Source organism: Ictidomys tridecemlineatus, chromosome 7, assembly GCF_052094955.1.
Source record: "Ictidomys tridecemlineatus isolate mIctTri1 chromosome 7, mIctTri1.hap1, whole genome shotgun sequence".
Taxonomy (NCBI): domain Eukaryota; kingdom Metazoa; phylum Chordata; class Mammalia; order Rodentia; family Sciuridae; genus Ictidomys; species Ictidomys tridecemlineatus.
The window spans coordinates 59,999,159-60,022,437 of NC_135483.1; the positions used below are offsets into that span (position 1 = coordinate 59,999,159).

General features: G+C 36.2%; 1 protein-coding gene across 15 annotated transcripts in view; it reads left to right on the forward strand.

Annotated features, from left to right (window-relative positions):
* The window catches only part of Ncoa2 (nuclear receptor coactivator 2), a 259,997-nt gene that overhangs the window by 196,795 nt on the left and 39,923 nt on the right, over window positions 1-23,279 (forward strand). For all 15 annotated transcript variants that reach the window (XM_078017044.1, XM_078017042.1, XM_078017041.1 and 12 more), the window contains 6 exons: window positions 6,607-6,710; window positions 10,474-10,651; window positions 13,564-13,752; window positions 16,756-16,857; window positions 17,679-17,822; window positions 21,557-21,704. In XM_078017044.1, the coding sequence (XP_077873170.1) occupies window positions 6,607-6,710; window positions 10,474-10,651; window positions 13,564-13,752; window positions 16,756-16,857; window positions 17,679-17,822; window positions 21,557-21,704 (865 nt within the window). The remainder of the gene's footprint in view (window positions 1-6,606; window positions 6,711-10,473; window positions 10,652-13,563; window positions 13,753-16,755; window positions 16,858-17,678; window positions 17,823-21,556; window positions 21,705-23,279) is intronic.

Genomic DNA, 23,279 nt, shown 5'->3' on the forward strand with positions numbered 1-23,279 from the left:
CCTTGACAAAGTATCAGGTTCATTTTAGTCAAAGATTCTAATGTTTTAAGTGACACAGCCTCAGCAAAAGCAACTATCTTCATGCTTGACCAAACATAAAAATAACTTAAACTTTTAATTGGCTTTCATGTCAGAGATATCTAAACATGGGCAGTGCAAAGAGGTTTTAATGTATGTGTAAATCGCTTGTGGATTCTCTTTCAGTTGATGCATTTTTACAGAGTGAGTGCTATTTGTTTGAATTCCGAGTTTTTTTAAAAGATAGGCCAATGTCCACAACTTTCCTGCAGCCTTTTCAGATGATCCAAAAAGAGGAAGGAAAGAAAGAAAGAATATTAGCTTCTGCCATAATGGCAGTATCACCCTTCCCCTGTAATGGGCAGGCATGAAACCGCATGTAGGTTTCCGAGTAATCAGTGGTGGTTGGCACTGCTCTGCTAGAGTTAGAAAAATCATGTGGCTGTCCCTTGAGCCATGACTGCCACCCCTATGAAGCGATGGGACTCCGTTTTCCTAGTGTTTTGAGGAAAGACTCTGAGATTATGTTCTCAGTGCAGTTGCCTAATAAACTCCGTGATAAATGAAAGCCAGTGTTAGAAGAATATGTAAAGGTCTTTTAAAAAACAAAACACTACTTTATGATTTACAAATGTCTAATGTACTTTTTTACAGATAAAGTAATTTTTCATTAGGATCAATTTTTGATTTATTGCTGTTTTCACCAAAAAACTGGAATTTTACTTTGAAGTTTATACGTATGTATGCCAGTGATAAAAAGCATTTTAATCAAGCTTCTTCAAAAGAGTATTTCCTTGTATTTTTAAATCACTTATATTTATAGAGATCAAATGCTTCCCTATTTACCTCTCCTTTTTTTCTGAGAGAAAACATGAATAATAATTACTTATAAAAATATGGAATATTACAGTAATGATTTTCCCCCCAGTTTGTGGTATGATTCATCTTAACACAGTCCCTAAAGAGATGGGGTTTTGTTCTTTGCTTTGAAACTGGAAATTTAATTAATTGGTATTGGATTTCTGGAGTGCAGGCAAATGGAGAAGGGGACCAGGAGGGATTGCTCTCGAAGCAGCCACTCAGGAGGAAAGGCTAGTTAGAGAAAGATTAGACAGGCATCCTTGGACAGTCTCTCCACTCAGGGTTTTGCATTTGTAAAGTGTGCTGCTCTCAAAAAAGAAAAAAAAAAAAAGAGCTATGTTCTGATTTTTAGAAATTAATAGGAATGAAGAAAAGGATAGAATCATTTTCATTATTATTTTCTTAGGTCATATTCTTTATCTAAAAAGAATAATGGAAGACAAGATGAAGTCAAAACATAGAGGAGAAATCTTTTCTTAGGTTCTGAAAAATTGAATTTTTACATCTCTTTCTCCAATTCAAGAGTTCCATCTGTAATAATGAGAATTTCATAAGGTTGTGATCATATGAAACTCTGGGACTAGCTTTCTACTGTTGAGTTTACTGAAGGATATTTTTGTAACAGAATATATTTTTATGGTTAATGGATGCAAAATATAGAAAACTAAATATAGTTTGTGACCGCTGAGAAAACTGCCTAATTTTAAAATATTAAATACTGTGTTTCAGTATAGTAATGCTGTACTTACAGAAGTATAAATATATCTAAGGATTTAAGCTTATTTTTATCTGGAACATAAAAATAGCATACTCGTTACTGAAATGCTCTGTCAAGATACCAGTATATGTCCCGTTAACATAATGGTGTATTCTCAAAGGAGTCCTTCTCGTCTTCCTTCTCCTAACCTTCCCCCTCCTCCTATTTAATTTCAAGGTTTAACCGAACATTGAAGAGAAGTGGCAATTATTTCATGAAAAGTACCCAAATAGCATCAATTCAGTGCCAGTTTAATTTAGATTCCAGTTAATTTGGTAAAGCCATATTTCTGGGTGTTTTCTATCTCTTCGTATGATTGATTTATGTTTAATATTGAGAAATGATCAAAGCACAAATTCAGTACAGAATTGAAAAATAGATAACAAATTGGTTAGAAAATATTCATATTCTGAACATTCTTCTGAGAACAGGAGTAAAAAAATGCCCCAAGTTCTTACCCTTTGGCTCATGTTTATTTTGTTCACATAGTAATGAAAATTCCTCATTCTTTTAATGTACATAAATTTCATATATGTAAAAATTGCAATATTTTTTAAGAATCCTCTTGCAATTAATCTACAGACTTAGTTGGAGTTTTCTTTCAAGTCACATGTTCCATGTTCCACTAATATAATTTCAAATTGATCTTGTGAAAATATTTGTAGTTTCTTTTGTGTGTGTGTGTGTAACTGTAGATGGATAGAATGCTTTGATTTGTTTATTTATATGTGGTGCTAAGGATCCAACCCAGTGCCTCATGCATGCTAGGCAAGTGCTCTGCCACTGAGCTACAGCCTCAGCCCTATAGTTTCGTTTTTAGTTAGGTTACTAGTGCTCCAGATTAGATGAAATTTTTGTCAGTATTCCTAAATATTGATTTCCAAGGCTAGGCTGAGATCTCCTAGTGACCCAGTGACACACATCCGTTTCCACCCATTTCTTTGTTGCCATCTATTTGCATATCCTGTGGACTCCAGCTCAGTTTTAACGCACATGAAATATTTTCAGCTATGTCCAGCCATTTTTCTGTGCTTTGTGAAGTTAAAATTGTTTGTTGCAGCTTAGCCCATTACTGTTGTCATCTGGTTTGCTCATAATTGTTTTGGCTTCCTGACTGAAGTGTGTGAACTTTCAGCCAGCAAAGGTTGTATACTCCACTTCTACGGGCTGCGTACTCAGCACCCACCCAAAGCACTCTTGGACCTCCTCATTTACTCAGATAGGTTGCTCATTCTGTTAAATGTTTTATATGCTGTTTGTTGTTGTTGTTGTTGTTTTTCTTTTAAAGATTTAAAGATACATTCTTTGAAAAAGAGAAAAAGCATATTTGTAATTTATTATAAATAATTTTCAGGGAATTATTTTTATCCAGATTTTCCAGTAGTACCCCTAAACACATGTTTTATCAGATATAGATCATCTCCTAATTTAACTTTTAGGTCCTTATCCCAAATTATACCTGATCTGTATATTCCTAATAATGAAATACAATGCAAATTGGTCCTTATTCAATATATCTTCTGATAAAAGTATGAAATTCTTTGCTTGAGCATGTTGCTAGAATATTTAGAATGCTCAGACATAAGGACTTATCATTGTTTAGGAATCTGTCTGATGGAATTATTTTACTGTTAAGTTTTACAAATTCCACATAAAATATTAATAGATGAATTTAGGTCCTAAGAATCATAATCAGATCCTTAAAATATAAATACCTCACCAAGTCTAGTGATTTATCTTCTAAAGATTCAATAATAGGGGATTATCACAAACACTATTTTATCCTAAAAGGTAGCATAAGTATAGACACCATAGAAAGCAATAAATCACAACTATTGTGATATCAGAATATCATAGGACAACCCTGAGGTTTCCTAGGGGCCAATGGCAGTAGTGTTGCCTTTTGATAAGCAGCTGATGCTTTATCTCTCACTCTCCCCCAGCAATTACCTAATTTAAGGCCATTCTTTAGCCTCCTTCCTTTTTTTCTTTGTTGTTGGCAGAACTGGGGATTGAACCTAGCTAGTGCCTTGCATTCTACCCCAAGCTTTACTCCTAGTCCAGATTCATTTTTTGAAGGAATGAAATGACAAGTTGTAGTAGTGGAAGAATGGAAGTTGGCGCCCTGAGAGATGAGATAACTTGAAACTTAATATGTCAAAACAAAATGATTTGTTATTTAAGACCAGTTCTCCCCCAAGAATCCTTAGCCTTCAGGTTCCTTGACTCTGCTCACCTCTTCCCTGTTCCAGTCTTCTCCCTGTACTCAGAAGGGCCAGCAAAGCAAATAGTGGGAAAATGGTTCCTCTTTCCATCCACCTTCAACTTCACTTATTCCTGGGATTAGTGATGGTGGAGAGTCTGTCAGTCGCATGCCAAATGTTTAGTTAGAACCTACTCTAAAATAAGGACAGTACTAGCCGTTGAGAGGATTCAGATAGTCCCCCCACTTAATGAAGTTTGGCTTATAGTGTGTTGTTTTAGAACTGCAGAAGGTAGGAGAATGGGGATACCCCTTAGGAATGTATCAGATTCTCATGCAAGGAAAACCTTTGATCTGTGTGCATGCTCCCACTGCAAATTCTGGCACATACCCTGGGGAGGGGTCTTTTCACATACAGCATTCCAATTTAAGAATCACTGCTGCTGCTGAAGGATGTTTCTGGTAGGAGAATGGTACATCTGTAGATGGTGAGAATGCAAAGCAAAGGCTACAGACTTGCTCCTCCATACTGACTGCCACCATACTAAAGACAAAAAATAAGTAAATAAAAATATGCAGGACCACATATGTTCATAATATCAGTACCATGGATTTTGAGATTTGGTACTGATGAAGTTCATGCAGACTTTAATCTGAGGCATGCAAGGACCTTCATAATGCAGGCCATTTAAGAGGTATAAGCCCTGTTCACCTCCAGGGGAACTCCATGAATATCAGTGTGATATATGAGAAAAGTCCAGGCCAGCCTGTCAGCAAAATGTCCACCAGAATTAGGTGAGGGAGGTGATGGCTTAAGTCCTGACTCTGTATTGGCAGATGTGAAAGTGAGCAGAACCTGAGGAAAAATCTCTGGCTCAGAGGTGAACTGGCCAAAAGACAGAAGATATGTCCCATTGTACATTTATTATTCTGGATCTTTGGGCCATGAAAAAATGGAGGGAAGAGGAGACATGCTATAATCAGCTGAGCCAGTCTTGTGTCCTCTCACTGGAGAACTTTGATATCTCCTTCTCTGGAAGGACTGGCTCAGGAATTGGGGCGAGTCTACACCCACAGAGAGCCAGGACCTAGTAGTGAAGGACCAGGGAATGTGGCCAAAAGAAAGTTAAGGATTGACACGTCTGCATGGTATTGAGCTATGAATGCTACTGGACAAGTCATATGTTTATAGACAGTCACAGTTTTTTAGGAAGTAAATATGGAAGGTAGCAGAGTAGTTGAAAATTAGGTACAATCTGCTTATGATAGTTCTACAAAGAAATTACACGTGGAGTTCAGTAAAGAAGCAGTAAATATAAATACTGTAACCTAATAGATTTATAAACAGCTTCATGGTTTTTTGTTTTAAATTTTCTTAGTTTTTCAGGAAAGACAATTCTGAGGATATACAGAGGCAAACAGCTCAGTTTCTTCTACTAAGCTCTCACAATACAAAACAGTATGAAGTTTTTGTAGTTTTTAAAGTGTATTTTATCTATCATTCCCTTTGTTCTTGATCCAATTTGACATCCAAAAGGAGATAAGGAAACCAAAGCCTTAAAAGTGTTTTGCTGTGAGTTGTACTTCTACCAAGTGGCTGAGTTTGCACTTGAATTACACAAGTCATCTTCCCTTTTCACTGATAAATATACGTCATGGAAGCTTGGGAGCAACAAGATTTGGAGAATCTGAATGATTCCTAATTATTTCTAGATTCCACAAACTAGACTTTACAGATTTTAAAAATATTGTATAAAATCCCCCATCGCCCATTACCAAGCTCAGGAAAGCAGATTGATTAGGGGTGCTAAATTGAGTTACAAGGTTTTTTGTGAGGTTTTTTTTTTGCATTTTCATTACGATGATAACATGCAGTGAAAATAAGGATATAATTTATTCAGGTACAAATAATTGGTGCATTGTTTTTCTAGCAAGTTGTTGATATATATCTGTTACACTTTAAACTCTTTTGGTGCTCTAGAAATATCTAGTTTACACATAACTCGATAAATATGCATCTCTCTCCTGTGAGCTTTTTTATAAAATAGTGTTATCCATAGTAGAATGGCTCTTGGCTCCTGGCCATGTAGGTCTGAAAGCTTCCTTAGAGTTTCAGTCCAGGAGCATGTTAGATCAAAGGACAGCTATTGACATTCCCTGAAAGCTGGACAGGGTTCCTCTTCCCTCTGCTTTAAATCATGAAATCCCTTGGATAAGGTAGGGACTAGATCTTCCCAGTCACTTTAAAGGTGAATGTGGCAAAAGTAGAACAGTAAGACTCAAGGAAGGCTTTGTGGAGTCAAGTGGGGGCAGGCATAGCAGGTCTTTGTTATTTCTTCTTCAAATGTGTGCAAATATATCTCAGATTATGCCATTGAATTTTGAATAACAGACCCTCCTTTATCCTAGTTTGGGGAATCTCTTGAGTAGAAACCAGTTGTGCCATAGTATATAGCAGTTTCATAATCTAGAAAAAGTGTCTGTCAGGGACTGGCACGAAACCTCTAAACTCATTTTCTTAGCAGTCTGAAAGAGCCACAGGTTCTGGAGGTGGAAAGTTAACGTCTACTTAACTTTTTAAGTAACGTCTCCTTAAGTTTCTACTTCAAGATGCTTCTCTTGTCCAGGGGCAGTGTGGATGTGCTCTCTTTTATAGGTATATCTGATCCCATTTGAGTTTTTTTAAATCACTATAATAAAAATATTTCTGTGTCACTCTGCCCTTGAAATAGCACCACCATTTAATTCATACTTATGTTTGTTGCAGAGAAAGCAGCAGCTGCCAACATAGATGAAGTGCAGAAGTCAGATGTGTCATCTACAGGGCAAGGCGTCATCGACAAGGATGCATTGGGGCCTATGATGCTGGAGGTATCTTACCCTCATTTTAGTTCTTTATTTTAAAATGTTGACCTTCATGTGATTTTTTTTTTTTATTACGGGTGAATATCACTTAAGAAAAATCTTCACTAATACTACAACATCATGTCCTTAGTAGTATGCGTGTATGTACCTGTGTTCTGGCTCTTTGTGTGAGCATATGTATTTTTGAAATAAACAATATAGAATTAAATTAACTAGATTATAATATAAATTGACAGGTTTTAGAAAACTATATTCACAGGTCCTATTATATTTTAGTGTGAAATATTTCCCAAACTCCTATTACATTTTATATAAACCGTGTTCCTAGGTCTATATGTACAAGTAAAAATTTTAGAACCAATAGGTATAAGTGCACTTGAAGTAGTTAGAACAGAATTGCATGTTAAATGATTTCTCTTAAAATTCATTTTTTTAAATTTAGAACCAAAGAGTTTATGTTTTTATGTATGCTACTTCAAACTAGCTCATTTATCTCATAAACATGAAAATTGAAATACTAAGCTGAAGGAACTTCTAGGATAAACAAAAGTGTGGACCTCTTCTTTGTTAACTTTGGAAAGCTTTGTGACCAGCTACTGTTCAGAATTTGTAGCATCCAGTTTTCCTATTTTATTAACTAGTACTAAACATCAAATGTTTTGCTCTACCTGTTCCAAAATTAAAGTTCAAGATGTAGGCTATGGTAAGATGAGAGGAAAAATGCCAGTGAATATATAACAAGAAACAGGAAACTGGAAACATAAATTATGTTGTTTCTTAGGATAATTTGCTCATCTGGTAATATGGTGAGGCTGAAAAGCACTTCAAGGCCAGAAGCTTTGCAGCATATGCTCATCATTCTAGATCTGCTGGCTGCAGCAGTGTTTTTAAGACAAAGATAACTAATGCTCTCTCAACCTTATCACCCCACCCCCTTTTTTTAGTTGGTGCATAAGATGATTTTTATTTTTAGAAAATCTAATTCTGTGAAAATCTGCCATATAATTGGGGGTGGGAGGTGAGGGAGAGACAGCAAAGATTAAAGATCTGACCAGGTCTTTGTATTTAGAAATGACAAAATTCATCCCCTGGGGCTGGACCTGCTGGCCAAAAGGCTTTAAATGACCCTGTGTTGGCTCTTGTTTATCTTCTCTTGAATCACTAGCTTGAAAACATTCAACCACAATTTCCAAGGAAAAGAGAAAAACACACTTAACCTGATTTTCCATACTCATGGAGGCAGTGGAGGGGCCCAGAGTGCTGCTTCCCACTTGGATCTTAGCAGCAAATAATAAAAACTAACTAAGTGGACTGTTTAGAATTACATGAAAGCAAGTAGATAATTTCCATTAGAAAAACTTTTGAATTACAAATAAAATTGATATGAAAATTATGATAATCTAAATTGTTACAATTGGGAAATTTCCATATACCTGTGTATTTATTATGTCTGGAGGGGAAAATTTAGAGTGGAAACTCCTAGGAATACTTTTGAGGCTTCTAAAAAGAAATACTTGGGAGTAGCTATTAGACTGTGTGACTCAAGCCTTTTGAAAGTGAGTTCATTAATTGAAGAAATCAGATTGCTGGGTGTTAGTGGGCTGATCTCATAAAATCAAACCAACATTTTTGTTTGTTTGTTTCAAAATAATCTCAGAATACAGTGTATTAAGCAAGTACTTATGTAGCAGGATTTTAGTGCTGAATATATTAGGCAGCTAGTGCTTGAATCTAGTGACTTATGGTTTAAATTTAAATCTATCCCTGTTGACGGGTAATCATTTAAACAGAGAAAACGTTCTCTCGGAGCTGTTTCTAGGCATAGATGCACACTCATGCTTGCATCATAGCATAGTGGTTGCTAGGCAACAAAACCAAATGTCAGCTTTTTTCATCAGAGCATATCATGGTGAGCTTTATAAAAACACAAACAGTTTTATGAGATGAAATAATTAGGCAACAGATCGGTCTTTTCACCATAATAGAAAGCAGTAGAAAACAACATAACACTTTCAGAAGTAAACTATAGGTAATCTGATTATGAAAATCCCTGTTGAATGTGAATTTAAAGTAGTGAATTTAAAGGGGACACTGGTACATAGCTAATCAACTGGCTACTTTTCTGTCCCTCATGCTGGTGCACACATTTGGCACACAGTTCTCATGGGCTAGCACTAGCCTACAGTGAGAAAAACTGACAGAATATTTAAGAAAAACCTAAAACCAAGTAGTGTTACATCTTTCTTGAAGGGGAACCTCTCACTGGTCTCTATAATCGGTTTTAGTTTGAGAAATGTACTTAGTTTTGTGTTAAACAGAATTTAATGGCATGTAAAAATACGTCCTACTGTCATGTATAGCTAAAAAGAATGACAACAACAAAGATGGCATGTATTCTAAGCTCACAAAGTTAGGAACCTGTTAAATAATAAAGAAAAAACAAATTAGGGAGAAAGTAAACACTTCAGGCCCCATCCTACATGTACATACCCATGTACATTCATGTTAGAAATAATAACAAACTTATATCCTGAGGAAACTAAATGGTATAAACTGACTATACCAGGTGGCCCTGATGAACATCAAGCTTTTCCTTATCCTGATCATTCATCTGACCCATTACAACAGGGCTCTGATCAGTAAGACTCTAAAAGGAAAAAGAAGGATAATGTAACCAGGAGAAACTCACTGAAACCACCAGCCTTTTTGCTGCCAATGCAGACGTGAGGAAAAACAGCAGTAAACAGTGGAAGAGAGCACCCTGCTGCCTAGTCCCTGAGCCATGAACTTTCAAATAAGTTCTGCCTGGTTTCATATCCCTGCCACTAACTTGGACATTCACTTAACCTCTTCCAGCCCCAGTGTTCTCTACTGTAAATTGGTGAAGATAAACATTCCTCCCAGAGTTGAAAATATTAATGAGGCACAATGTGTATAAGGCACAATAAACATTCACAGTAGCTAGTAATGTTATCTTTATTTTCTGAAATGATATTAAGTTCCTCATCCCTTTCCCTAATCTAAATTGAAATGAAATAAAGAGTGAGACTATGAACCATTGCAAGAAGCATGCTACTGCTCTGTAGGTATTTAGGAATCCACCTGATAATCTAGCGTAAAACCACAGACTGTGTGCCAAAGTCCCATGGCCAAATCAGGGACCCTTTCCTACCTTCCCCCCGCCCACACACACACACACACCAAACAATAAAGGAATAATATTTCTTTGAGAACCTGAGTTTACCTGTAATTCTTTTTGCTTAAACTCTGGTAGCTTTAAAAGTAATAAAATTTGGGTATTTTTTCCCCTTAATATTTATTTTTAAACTGAGAAAAAATTATCACTGACCATCTCCTCTTATTATAAGATGAAAAACTATAGAGCAAAATGACTGTGTATTGTATAGTAACATGAAAGCTGTTCTTGGCCCAATATACGTTAATCTCATTTTGAAAATGTAGGTAAACACCTGTACACTTATTTGGCAATAATTATCTCCTGTTAAATTAACAGAATTAGTGTTAGTTTGTGACAAGAAACCGTGATGTAGTGGGCTGTCTCCCACTGACTAAGATGGAATAATTTCTATTTCACAAGAGAAAATGTGTTAATTGTTTCTGAAAACTAGGAAAGGGGCAAGGGAGATCTCTTTTCTCTCTACTGGTGAATTAAGCATTTACCTTAAAGAGATCACTCCCTTCTTAGCAATTGCATATAATTTTTTGTTGCATCCTTTCTAACATAATTTGTGTCAAAATTTTCCCTTAGGCCCTGGATGGGTTCTTCTTTGTAGTGAACCTGGAAGGCAACGTGGTGTTTGTTTCAGAGAATGTGACACAGTATCTAAGGTATAACCAAGAAGAGCTGATGAACAAAAGTGTATATAGCATCCTGCATGTTGGGGACCACACTGAATTTGTCAAAAACCTGCTGCCAAAGTCTATAGGTAAATGATTGTCTGCTGGGCCTCCCTCTCCTTCCTCTCGCGTCCCTCTTACTCACGTTGTCTTGATTGGAATGGGTAAAATAGAATTGCAGTCATCAGTTGGGGTTAAGAGTGACCCGATAGGATTTGTTGTTGTTGTTTGTTTGTTCATTTGTTTAAGAGGCACTTGTGTTAAATATTTAAGCTTTAGAAGTCTTGGGAAAAAGCACATCTTTAGATGCTCATCTTGAATGAATGATCATTTGACCCTATATTTAGGTACATGAAAATGATTCAGATGGGAAGTGTTCATGGCAACTATTTGCATGGAGTTTGTTTTTAGTCGTTTTTTAAGAAGGTGAAAAATTGCCGCATCCTGGCCAATGCCAGCTCAAATTTGTCCATTTTTATAGAGAAGTAAAAGGTCATGATAAGTTTGAAATTCAGCTCATTTTGAGTCCTGTATGTGAAAGGGTTATGATGTATGTATGTATGATGTTCTAAAAATCACACCCTAAGGAACAAGTGGCATGGATGTTCCAGGGTATCAGCCTAATAGCCCCAGATCGGCTCTTTGAGACTCACTAGTGGCCCAGCATGTGTCACTGCCAGGCACTGCCTCCTTAGCCATTCACTCTGTCTCAAATTTCCTAACTTCTTCATCTTATTTTAGAGATGCTACCCAAAAGTGTGTGTGATGATTAAGGGCCACGTTTTAAAGAGGATGATTCACAGCATGGACCCACCTTAGTTGCCGCCTTAAGAGTATGCTGTTCCCACTTACTCAGTGGTTCTTTTTTAAATATTCTCACTTAAACTGATGATGCTAAGAACATCTTCACGGATAAAAAGATGTGCATATTTTAATACAGAATAAGGTCAGGTCTTGAGTTGGCAAGTATTTCTGTTCTTTTTCTTAGACTATTTATATTAGCTGGTCTTATTGTTAGCACGGTAAATAGGAAAAGATCATTTTCAAATTCCACTCTGGCTAGCTTTTGCCTGAAGATAACCCTTTGTTCAAAGTGACTGCAACAGTAATACAAAGGATATGAATATTTGTGTGGGATCCCTTTATTATATTTACTAGTAAATGAGCAAGAAAATGGATTTGTTATTTCACATAACTAATGTTTTTTTTAGATCTCTTCAGTGATTTCATGACTTCCTCAAAGGACCTGTACTTACTAATTCACTTATTGAAAGAGCTGTTTGCCTTACTTTATAGTGTACCTTTTTTTAAAATTTTTCAACTTATTTATTAACCAGAATTAGTTAAGAATTCTCTTTTCCCTATCATTTTATTTTATTTATTTTGTTTTATTTTATTCATCTTGCAATCCTCCCGCCTCAGCCTCCCAAGTCACTGAGATTACAGGCATATACCACCACACCCAGCTTTCCCTATCATTTTAGATTGCTCTACATAGTCTCCATTATGTAAATAAGCTTTACAAATGCTCTTACTGAAATAAACTTAACAAATGTCTGCAGAGACATAAAGCTATATGTGGTTCCCTTTATAAGTTTAAAATAATTTCTTACAATTAACTGATTTTTTAAAAAATGTTCTTTCTAGGGTTTCTTTCTTTTTCATTCCTCTATAGTTAGTGTCCATGGATTTGGCACTGGGTTTACTATAACAACTATAGTCCAAGGTGCTTTCTATCTAGTGACTTTGGAGGGCATATTTGCTTTTCATATGGGTCACCCTAGTTTTATCCCCTATTTCACTGTCCTGCTAGTCCTAAAAGTTTTAGATAAAATATGGGAATGGTGAGGAGAGCCCTAAAATGAGTTAGTATTGATTCTGATTCTGGCTTTTCTAATAGTTGAACACTTGTACGGGAATCCTTTTTTTTCATCTAGTTTGTAAACATCCTTTAATACCCTAAATCAGTCATTCTTTTATATCTTTTATTGTTTTCTCTAATGTATTTTTGAAAAATTATGTCTTTCCTTTAGTTCAATCTCTTTCTTGAAATACATTCTTTAGTTTTGATATTAAAATAGAAGATTGTAGTTTTTCACTTGAAAAGAAATACATTAACAACTGTGTCTTCAAGGATTTTTCAGTCTTCTTGAAGAAGTTTACACAAAAGAAGAAAGACTACAAGACTAATTCAGAAACATCAAGTTACAAAGTATACACTAAAATTCTGTAAAATGTTAGTAAAGAAATATCTGTAAGAGGAGGTATTGTGGGGTGTCTGTAATTGGTGAAGTATTTATTACAGAGGATCCTAGCCATAGTACATGAGTACCTTTGGAGGGACAAATGGAGACAGCCTGAGATTTTAGGTAGAGTAGCAGCAGGAGCATGTATCCACATGGGACTGAGTGGTGGGATATCGGGAGGAGCTGGGGAATGTGCAAGATCTGCTTAGATGGATGAGATGGGACTAATCCGTGAGGTCTTGACTTATGTGAAGTGGCCTTGATATTCCTGACTGCAAGTCCAAATTCTTTAAAAAAAAAAATATGCATGTAATGGTTGACGCCATTTATATAGTTTTGAGTGTGTGTGGTGGGAGGCGCGTAATGCTTCTAAAACTGGAATGCAAGTAGATTGAAGTAAATTTCCAAGAAATCAAAGATGGGAAACCCCAAAAATAAGAACCATGGTTTTTTAGTAGTAAATAATCGAGGCATTAACTTGAAGGAAAGTAGTCAGAGTGAAGAGCAAGGACTGTAGAAGACATTTTGAAAATCTCCCAATGTTTCCTAATTATTAAACTGTTAAATCAAGAAAGTACTTATAAATGCATATTGAAAGTACTTATAAATGCATAAAGCTTATTGAAAAGTACTTAAATGCATAAAGCACTATGTTCAAGTAAAATAACTATTTTTTCCTCCACCATTTTGATAATTTAGCAGCTGTGAATCTGATGTTAGTTCTTTATAATATTGGGTTGCTTTTGCCTTGTCAGTGAATGGGGGATCTTGGTCTGGCGAACCTCCTAGGCGGAACAGCCATACCTTCAACTGCCGGATGCTGGTAAAACCTTTACCTGATTCAGAAGAAGAAGGTCATGATAACCAGGAAGCACACCAGAAGTATGAAACTATGCAGTGCTTTGCTGTCTCTCAACCAAAGTCCATCAAAGAAGAAGGAGAAGGTCAGACAAAACATTCAGGACATGTTATATGTTTATGTATTTACTCCTGTGCTACTTCTTTCACATTTAATAATCTAAAACTAGTAGTCACACAAAGAAAAATTTAGAAGCAGGATCTTTGGGTTTTTTTGTTTGTTTGTTTGTTTGTTTGTCTTATTTTGGGAGATAAATAAGAATTTTTAAGTCTCTACAAAGTGCTGGCCAGTAAAATTTTCTGCAATGATGAGGTGACATATCTTCAGTGTCCAACATGGCAACCACTATCTACATGTAGCTATCGAACATTTGAAATGTCAATAGTGCAAGTAGGGGGCCTAATTTTTCTACTAAATTTAAATAGCCACTTGTGACTAGTGACTACTGTATTAATGTACCTCTAACAGTGGTTAACATTTAGACATCTAGAGTTTTCTTTGGGCATTAATGTAAACTGGGTACCACTGCCCTAGAAAGATGCACACAAGTACAAAAAATATTTTCTTCATATTACTTAAAAGGGACTACTAGAATCTGTATAGCTCACCCATGGACACCAGGTTCACAATGGGCAGTAATAGAATGGTGCTTAAGAAAGGATAGAGAGGGTTCAGCTCACTAGGCTGTTCCCCACAAAGAACTGTTGATGTAGTATCCCCAGTGATCCCACCCTCTAAGCAAGCCATTCCACATAGCAAAATGACGCTCTCTGTAGTACAAGACAGTGTTAAACAATGCATTCTGTATGTGTAGCAGAAGGGGAAAAGTTACTGGAGGGATGTTTCTGACCACTTGTGGAGGGCTATATAATCAGATAGACCAGCTCCTAAGTCAGCCACTTACCAACTCTGTGGCTGTGACCTCTGGACCTGAACCTCTCTAGTATCAGTTTATCATCAAGTGAAGTCACCAGTATCAGCATCAGAATATAAGGTTCAAATGAATGTGCCCAAACTGTAATTGCCATTGAATACTAGTTATTTAATACTTATAATTTAAAGTCTGTGAATATTTTTAAATTTAATTTAATTGTTATTGGAAATGAATTATTAGAGCCATTGTAGATGATACATAGTACTTCAAAATTAAGCTTTTGCTTAAGTATGGAACATCAAACTATTTTATTCTATTTTATACAACAAAAGTAAAGGCTGCTAGTTTTTCCATAATAATATTCTAAAGCACCATTAAAAAGGTTCTGCTGCTGGGCATGGTAACACACCTGTAATGCCACCGACTTGGAAGGCTGAGGTAGGAGGGTCACAAGTTTGAGACTAGCCTAAGCAATTTATCAAGAACCTTTTTCAAAAAAAAGAAAAAGAAAGAAAGAAAAGGACTGGGGGTGTGTTTCAGTAGTTTAAAAAAAAAAAAAAGATACATCTGGATGTGGTGGCAAACACTTGTAATCCCAGCTACTTGGGAGGCTGAGGCAAGAGATTCACAACCTGGGCAACTTAGTAAGACTCTGTCTCAAAATAAAATTTGAACAAAGGACTGGGATATAGTTTAGAAGCAGAATGCTCCTGGGTTTAATTCCCAGTACCAAAAAAGAAATAAAATAAATTAACTCAGTTTTATATCTAAACTTTTTTAGTATGTCTAAAATCATATGCTGTATGTTAACAAGTGAGCATAAGAGCAGTGTTTCTGAGCCAGGGTATGCTTAGGTCTGAATCCTGGCTTCTCCAAAGTTTTGTGTGTTGTTGGGCACGTTTCTTAAAACTTGGCTCTTTGGCTTTCTCTGTTAAATGGAAATACTGCAACTACTTGCTTCAGAGTTATTAGAGGATCAGATGAGTTAATAACCTGTAAAGTGGTTAGAGAGATGTTTATCTCATATTAAGTGCCCAGAACTTTAGCTTTCATTTTGGTAAAGATGATAGGTTTTCAATTCTTATTTTAAAAAAACAAATTCTGGTGTTGGGAATCAAACCTGTTGAACCATCAGCCCAGATGATGATTATATTTTGAGATACCAGCTGTTTCCTGATATATTTCATGAAACTCTTTCCCAGCAATCTTAAATCAATGGTATAAGGTGATCAGAAGACACCAGGCCTGTAATCTCAGCTACTTAGGAGGCTGAGGCTGGAGAATTGCAAGTTCCAGGCCTGCCTGGGCACACAGTGAGACCCTGTCTCAAAATAGAAAGGGCTTGAGACATATCTCAGTGGTAAAGTACCTCTGAATTCAATCTCCAGTACCACAAAAAAAAAAAGAAAGAAAGAAAAAGACACATTAAAAAAAGATGAGGGGCTAAGGTTGTGGTTCAGCATTAGAGCACTCATCTAGCACATGCAAAGCAGTGAGTTTGATTCTCGGCACCACATAAAAATAAATACATAAAATAAAGGTATTGTACCCAACTACAACTGCTCATGGTGTGAGAAACTAGCCATGGCCAAAAATCTGAACTGTAATGCAGCTATTCTGTTGGACACTAAATTTTCTAGATACCCTGAGATTTGTCTCTGAATCTGCATCCTAACTCAATTTATATTCTTGGTTTTAAATTTTCATTGCCATTGTAGGGTCACCTACATGGTTTGGTAGAAAGTATGTCTAGTTTTCTCATATCATGATAAACCTAAAACTCAAGAATCAACCCATGACAAAGCAGAGTATCAGATTTTAGTTTTCATCATTTTATATTTTATTATGAATTGAGCTGATTGTTACTTTCAGCCATTTAATAAGAAAGGATTCTATTCACTTCAGAAATATTCATTTCTTCACTGGGGAATTCGTTTCTGATGGTTAACTGTTTATAGTAAATATACTTCTATGACACGTTGCTTAGTTCATCCTCTGCTTCCACCTCATCCTACATAGCACACACCCCCCTCCTGCAGCCATCTCCCACTGTAGTTGAAGAGAGAATAAAGACAGTGACAAGCTGAGATACATAGTATTTTCTCATTCTCTCCCTTACTGATTTACAAGGTCTGTACTGTCATAAGTATTCAAGTTTGTTTGAATCACTAAAAAAGCCTAATATGATAAACATGAATATATATATGATTTAAGATTTGCAGTCTTGCTTGATTTGTGTGGCAAGAAGAGTCCCCATGAAGGAAAGGCCCGTTCTTCCCTCATCAGAAAGTTTTACTACTCGCCAGGATCTTCAAGGTAAATTTTCTTACAAAGAAGACCAAAGAAATCATTTCAAAATACTTAGATATTTGTAAATGCAACAAATATATTTAAAAGACTATCAGGAAGATGATAATGGTGATTGCTTGCTGAGGTAGAACTATAAAAGCTGGAAGAACAGAGAGAAGAGAAAAGCCTCATTATACACCCTTTTGGTCTTTTTACTTGAGCTATCTAATTCCCAATACAGCCAGGAACCCTCTAGCCATGGGTTCTGCATCTGGATTCCACCAACCATGAATCAGAAATATTCAAGGGGAAAAAGTCTAAACTGAACATGTGCAGACTTTTTTCTTATCATTATTCTTTTAAACAATACAGTATAACAGATATTTACTTGGCATTTACATTGTGTTAGGAAAGAATCTAGAGATGACTTAAAAGTATAGGGAACTGGGTGCAGTGGCACTCACCTCTAATCTCAGCAACAAGAGAGACTGAGTCAGAAGGAACACAAGTTCAAGGCCAGCCTGGGCAGTCTATTGAGACTATCTCAAAATTAAAAGGCCTGGGGATGAAGCTCAGTGGTAAAGCCCAGGTTTAATTCCTAATAACGGAAAGAAAGGGGGAAAAATGTATATGGAGGATGTGAATAGGTTATATTCACATACTTGGCCACTTTATATATAGGACTTGAGCAGCATCCGTGGATTTTGGTATCCTTGGGTAGGTCCCAGAACCAGTCCTCAACAGATATTGAGGGATAACTATAAGAGAATTGGGTGTTTTTAAAATTTAATTATTTCCATAAAAAAATACATGAGAATGTAAGTATAATGCCTACTATTAACTCACAGGCAAGATCACTTCTCTGGACACTAGCACCATGAGAGCAGCCATGAAACCAGGCTGGGAAGATCTGGTGAGAAGGTGCATTCAGAAGTTCCATGCACAGCATGAAGGGGAATCTGTGTCCTATGCTAAGAGGCATCATCACGAAGGTAATCATTTGAGTGATACATTTCTTAAGTTTGAAACTACTCATGCATTTGCTTCCTATGGAACCTTCTCAAACACTGGTCCCTGAAGCTCACCTCAGAGACAGCTCTAGCTCTCGTGGCTCTTTACCTGCCTGTGCTTATGTCCTCTGGCCCAGGTGCTGCTATCTGAAGGAATGTTACAGGACACTTGTGGGGCAGAAGAGATTAATTAAGGAGATAGAGCAGGAGATGATAATGTCATAAAGGTAGACAAAAGGAGAGGGAAAGATATCATTTTCTTTGCTCTTAGACTTCTAGATGTTTGACAAGATAGCAAAGTAATGTTTAATCTAAAGAAATAATATCTGATTCATAAGAGAAATCTGAAAATTAAAAAAATGAAATTTATAAGAATGAGTGAATTCCTAGTAGAGATAAAAGTGGGATCCCAGGCCCTCCTTCAAAGTGATGACTAACAAAAAGGACACCAGATGTTTCCAGAAAGCCCAAAGAAGTGAAGTGACTTCTCAGGTTATAGACTTTTCTTAATAGAACAGCCAGAATCAACCCACTTAAAGTCATCTTTCAGTAATAATACAGCCCTGATTGAGCATCTGGTATTTGTGTGGCCTTGTCCCTTCTTTGCATCATCTCATTACCCTCACAGCAAGCCTGTGCAGTAGGCAACTAAACACTCATGAGCAGCCCAGGATGTCCAACTAAGCTCACTCTGATGGTCACTCTGCGGTATTGTTCCCAAAGGTCTTGCTACAGAATAATTTTTTCACAAGTGCATTTTGGTTTCCTTTTAAAGAGGTAGAACAAAGAAAAACTTTTTGCTTTAATAAGTGCTAGAGAGGAAGCTACTGTCCCTGTGTTTGTGCCCAGGTAGAGTGGGGTTGGTCAGCACATACAGGACTCACCGAAGAGCAGTGCACCTCGTAACTCAGCATGGACAATTGTAGAGTTGTAGTTTGTCACCCATTCAACATACAATTGTGACCTTGGCATTTTTCTAATAGGGTTTGTATGTTTAAACATTATACTTTTTAGATCACTTATGGAAAAAAACACAAATCATAGTAAGTAAGCTCTACTATTTCCTTATTTTTTTCTAATTGTATCCATCCTTTTTATTCTCTTCATACTTATTTCCTAGAAATTAAATATATAACTCAATTATTCACACCTCTAGCATACTTAAGTTGGAAAGAACAAGAGGAAATATGGATGCAGTGTTTGACAGAAATCAGTATTTAACCTTCCATTTCACTAGATGTGCCTTGAAATAAAGAATCACAACAGAGAGTAAGAAACTGTCATGAGGGGCTGGGGATGTGGCTCAAGCGGTAGCGTGCTCACCTGGCATGCGTGCGGCCCGGGTTCGATCCTCAGCACCACATACCAACAAAGATGTTGTGTCCGCCAAGAACTAAAAAATAAATATTAAAAAATTCTCTCTCTCTCTCTCTCTCTCTCTCTCTCTCTCTCTCTCTCTCTCTCTCCTCTCTCACTCTCTCTTTAAAAAAAAAAAAAAAAAAGAAACTGTCATGAGCAAACATGTCCTGTGTCCCTGGGTCCTGAATAGCAATGCCCTACATTTAATTCTTTGGTGTTCCAGTTCCTTATAAGAATATTTACACAGATGTAATAGGCCTTCTGCTTGACTTAAGTAAAATGAGACCCACTAAATGGAACCCCAATATAGACATTCATAATTATGAAATAGGTAACATTAGGGATAATTCTGTGCATTGGGTAGGAATCTGCTGGACAGCTTTGTTTAAATGGAGGAGCTTCCTAAATGACTTAAGTGCATGCTTATACATACCTACTTAGCAGAGATGTTGAATGTAGACCAAATGGAAATGGAAAATCTTGAGGGATCACAGCCAACATCAGAAAATTCTGAAAATATAAGCCACTGGGTTATATTTATATAAATTGTATTTATTTTAACTGTTAGGCATGTACTTGTTGTGCAAAGCAAGATGTATGTATGTACAGAATTCATTTCTAATCCTACCACTTCACAGTGACTTCATAACAGTTCATGGCAAAAAGCAATACCTAAGTGCTATATCCAATTGAAACTGTGGAGGGGAATCTTTTAACAAATTGCTGAAAGTAAAATTTTACCAAGAAATCAAAATTTACATTGTATGTCAGTCTCTCTCTTTTTCTCTCTCTTGTGGCAATTTTGTGGCATGGTGAGTGTACTTGGTTGTTCTGGGGCTAGCTATTCAACCCACAAAATTTGTACTGAGGATTATGTGGTAGAAACGTGGTCGTCATCTTAAAATGGTCTAAGAAGTAACCAAATTATAAGGCTTTTTTTCCTGAATTGATATATTCTTTTCAGTGTTAGATAGTTATAAAATAACGGATGAATATCAAGATTATTGTAAAACAGATTACATTAACTTCAATGATTTTTGTTAAATTTGTGCGTTATCTTGAAAATGGAACGTGTGACCTTCATCTAAAGATTCAAATAAACCAATTACACATCACTAGTATTTGGACTTTTATTATTTCAGTTTTGTTCAGCCTTTTTTTCCTCTGAAAAGATTCTTTTTATTTATTTTACAATAGAATGCATTTTGACATATAGTACACAAATGGAACACAACTTCTCATTCCTCTGGCTGTACATGGTTCAGAGTCACTCCACTTGTGTAATCATACATGTGTATAGGGTAATAATGTCTGTCTCTTTCTATTGTCCTTCCCATCCCCACAACCCCCCACTCCCCTAACTCCCCAACTTCCCTGTACACAAACTAAAGTTCCTTTATTCTTCCCTATCCCCATGCCCTACTATGGATCACCATCCACTTATCAGAGATAACATTTGGCTTTTTAATTTTTAGGATTGGCTTATTTCACTTAGTATGATATTCTCTAGTTCCATCCATTTACCTGCAAATGCCGTAATTTCATTCTTCTTTAAGACCGAGTAATATTCCATTGTGTATATGTACCACATTTTCTTCATCCATTTGTCTACTGAAGGGTTCCATAGTTTAGCTATTGTGAATTGAGCTGCTATAAACATTGATGGGGCTGCATCACTATAGTATGCTGATTTTAAGTCCTTTGGGCATAAACTGAGGAATGGGATAGCTGGATCAAATGGTGGATCCTTTCCAAGTTGAAAAGATTCTTCTAATTGATTGCCTTTTACTTCTTGTTGTCCTAAACACTAAAGTAATACTTCTTATACAGTGAGAAACAAAACCTGAGGGAAAACAGCATGAGATGATGAATTGAATAGTGTGTCCTTTCTAGATGAATGTTCAGAGAGCACATTTAATATCTTAAATTTCATTTTAATATTTGTATTATAAAAATCAAAGGCAAATTGCTGTTTAGAGATATCATGTTTGCATTGTATTGTTTTCTAACATTTTTAAACAAATCATTGAAAACCTTTTTTTTCCTGACAGACCATTTATTACTATTTTCCCCTCATGCTGAAGATTTAAGAAAGAATGTAGTTTCAGGATACAAGCTGTTCTTTTTCATAAAAAGAACAATCTATTACAATCTATTAAGTTTATTGGTATTTTTAGTGCAAAGCAAATTTTTTTAAAATTATGTTTCATTATTGTCATGTGTTATAACTTTTTAACATGCTGGTAGGAAAATACCATGAAACTTAATGAAGTTTATAAAAACCATGATTATTTCTTGTTCACCCCACCCATTTTCCTTTTCCTAAACATGCATTCTTTTTCCCTGTTTGCCTGCAGTACTGAGACAAGGACTGGCGTTCAGTCAAATCTATCGTTTTTCCTTGTCTGATGGCACTCTTGTTGCTGCACAAACGAAGAGCAAACTCATCCGTTCTCAGACTACTAATGAGCCTCAGCTTGTAATATCTTTACATATGCTTCACAGGTAATCCTAGTTCTAAGAACTCATTTTTTCTTACCCAGTTGAAAGGAAATGTTACAAAAGCAACAAATCATCATAGAATTCTACGGGTTTGTTAGGTATTTCTGTTCATCCATCCCAGTAATAGAAACTATAAAATTGTTATTAACAGTTGGCTAAAAACCAGCATAGTAGTAGTATCCTTTGAATTTTAGCCTTAACACTAGTGAATTTTAAAACCTAGCTAGAAGAACGTAAGGCTAGCTCTAGCTTTGCTCTCACATGACCAGCTTTTTACACTGGAGAAGGGAAATTGGTCCACTTCAGTATTGATGTAGTCAAGGCAAGCACATGGGAGCCAGTAGGACGACTCCTGGTGTTGTGTGTTCTAAGTCTAAAACTTTCAAATGTGTATACTTAGATTTGTTCTCATACTTAATTTCTTAACATTAGACTTTCAATTAGAGAGCGACAAATGTTTTTATAATAAAGAAAATTGAATGTTGATTTTAAAATAAATGTCATAAACCATACTGTTTAAGAGCACACATTTAGGAAAATGATTAAGTTTCAAGTTAGATAAATATTTGGGTGTTATGTGAAACTTTATGAGGTACTATCAGAAGATATATAAGGTTGCTTGGGCCAAAGAGTCCCATTTTATTACATTTCTCAATTATTTGCTTTCTTATATAGGAATGAAAAAAATCAGGCAGCCCTGTTTGCCAACTGTTAATAAATCTGACCTCAAACTGAAACTATTTGAAAGTGATTACAGATGTGGCAAAGTTTACCCACCTAACTGAAGGCTGATGTTTGAAATTTGTGTGAGAGCTATTTTGTTTGGGTTTGTGAACAAGTTTGGTAACTCATAAGTGACTGCCAAGGCTGAAAATGAAAGTTCATGGTGCTCGGGAAATCATTACACTCAGAAAACCTGCTTTTAGTCATTAGTTAAGGGGATGGCTTGGAGTTATCCAGAAGTGGGGAATAAAGTCACAAACTGGTCACTCTAGAATTCCCTCCTGTGTTTTCTGAAGCACTTGCTCTGATTCGCAGAGGGATTGGACAAGGTGACCTAATTCCAAACAGCTGCAGTAACTCTATTGACTCTGTAACTGGCAGTTTCTCCAACAGTTAGGGGCAAGATTTTTCCCTCTAAGTTTGACGTCCATTTTGAGCCAAGTAATATATGTCAGATCTCTCCAAGCTTATGGATGTACCTGTTGCTAGGAGTTATAATTTCTGGCAAAGAATTAAAGACAGCTATACTTGAATCGTTTCTTTAAGTCAGTATGAGCTCTCAGTTACATAAGAAAGATGTATTGTGTAATTGGAACTCCTCTAATGTCCTGTCTAGTACCTTCAATTTCAATATGGTAATAGTCAAATTTAAACATACTCCCGCCATAAAACCACAGACATCTTAATGAGTTGCCTGAAAAACACCCCCTCTTGATCCAAAATTGTGCATGTTCAGTCTTGTTCATAATTGCACATGGTTTCATCCAAGTATTGTCTATCCAAAGAGGCCATCTCATTTTTCAAAATTAATAACAACTTGCTAAGTATTTTTCCTTTTATCTTACCTTTCTTTCT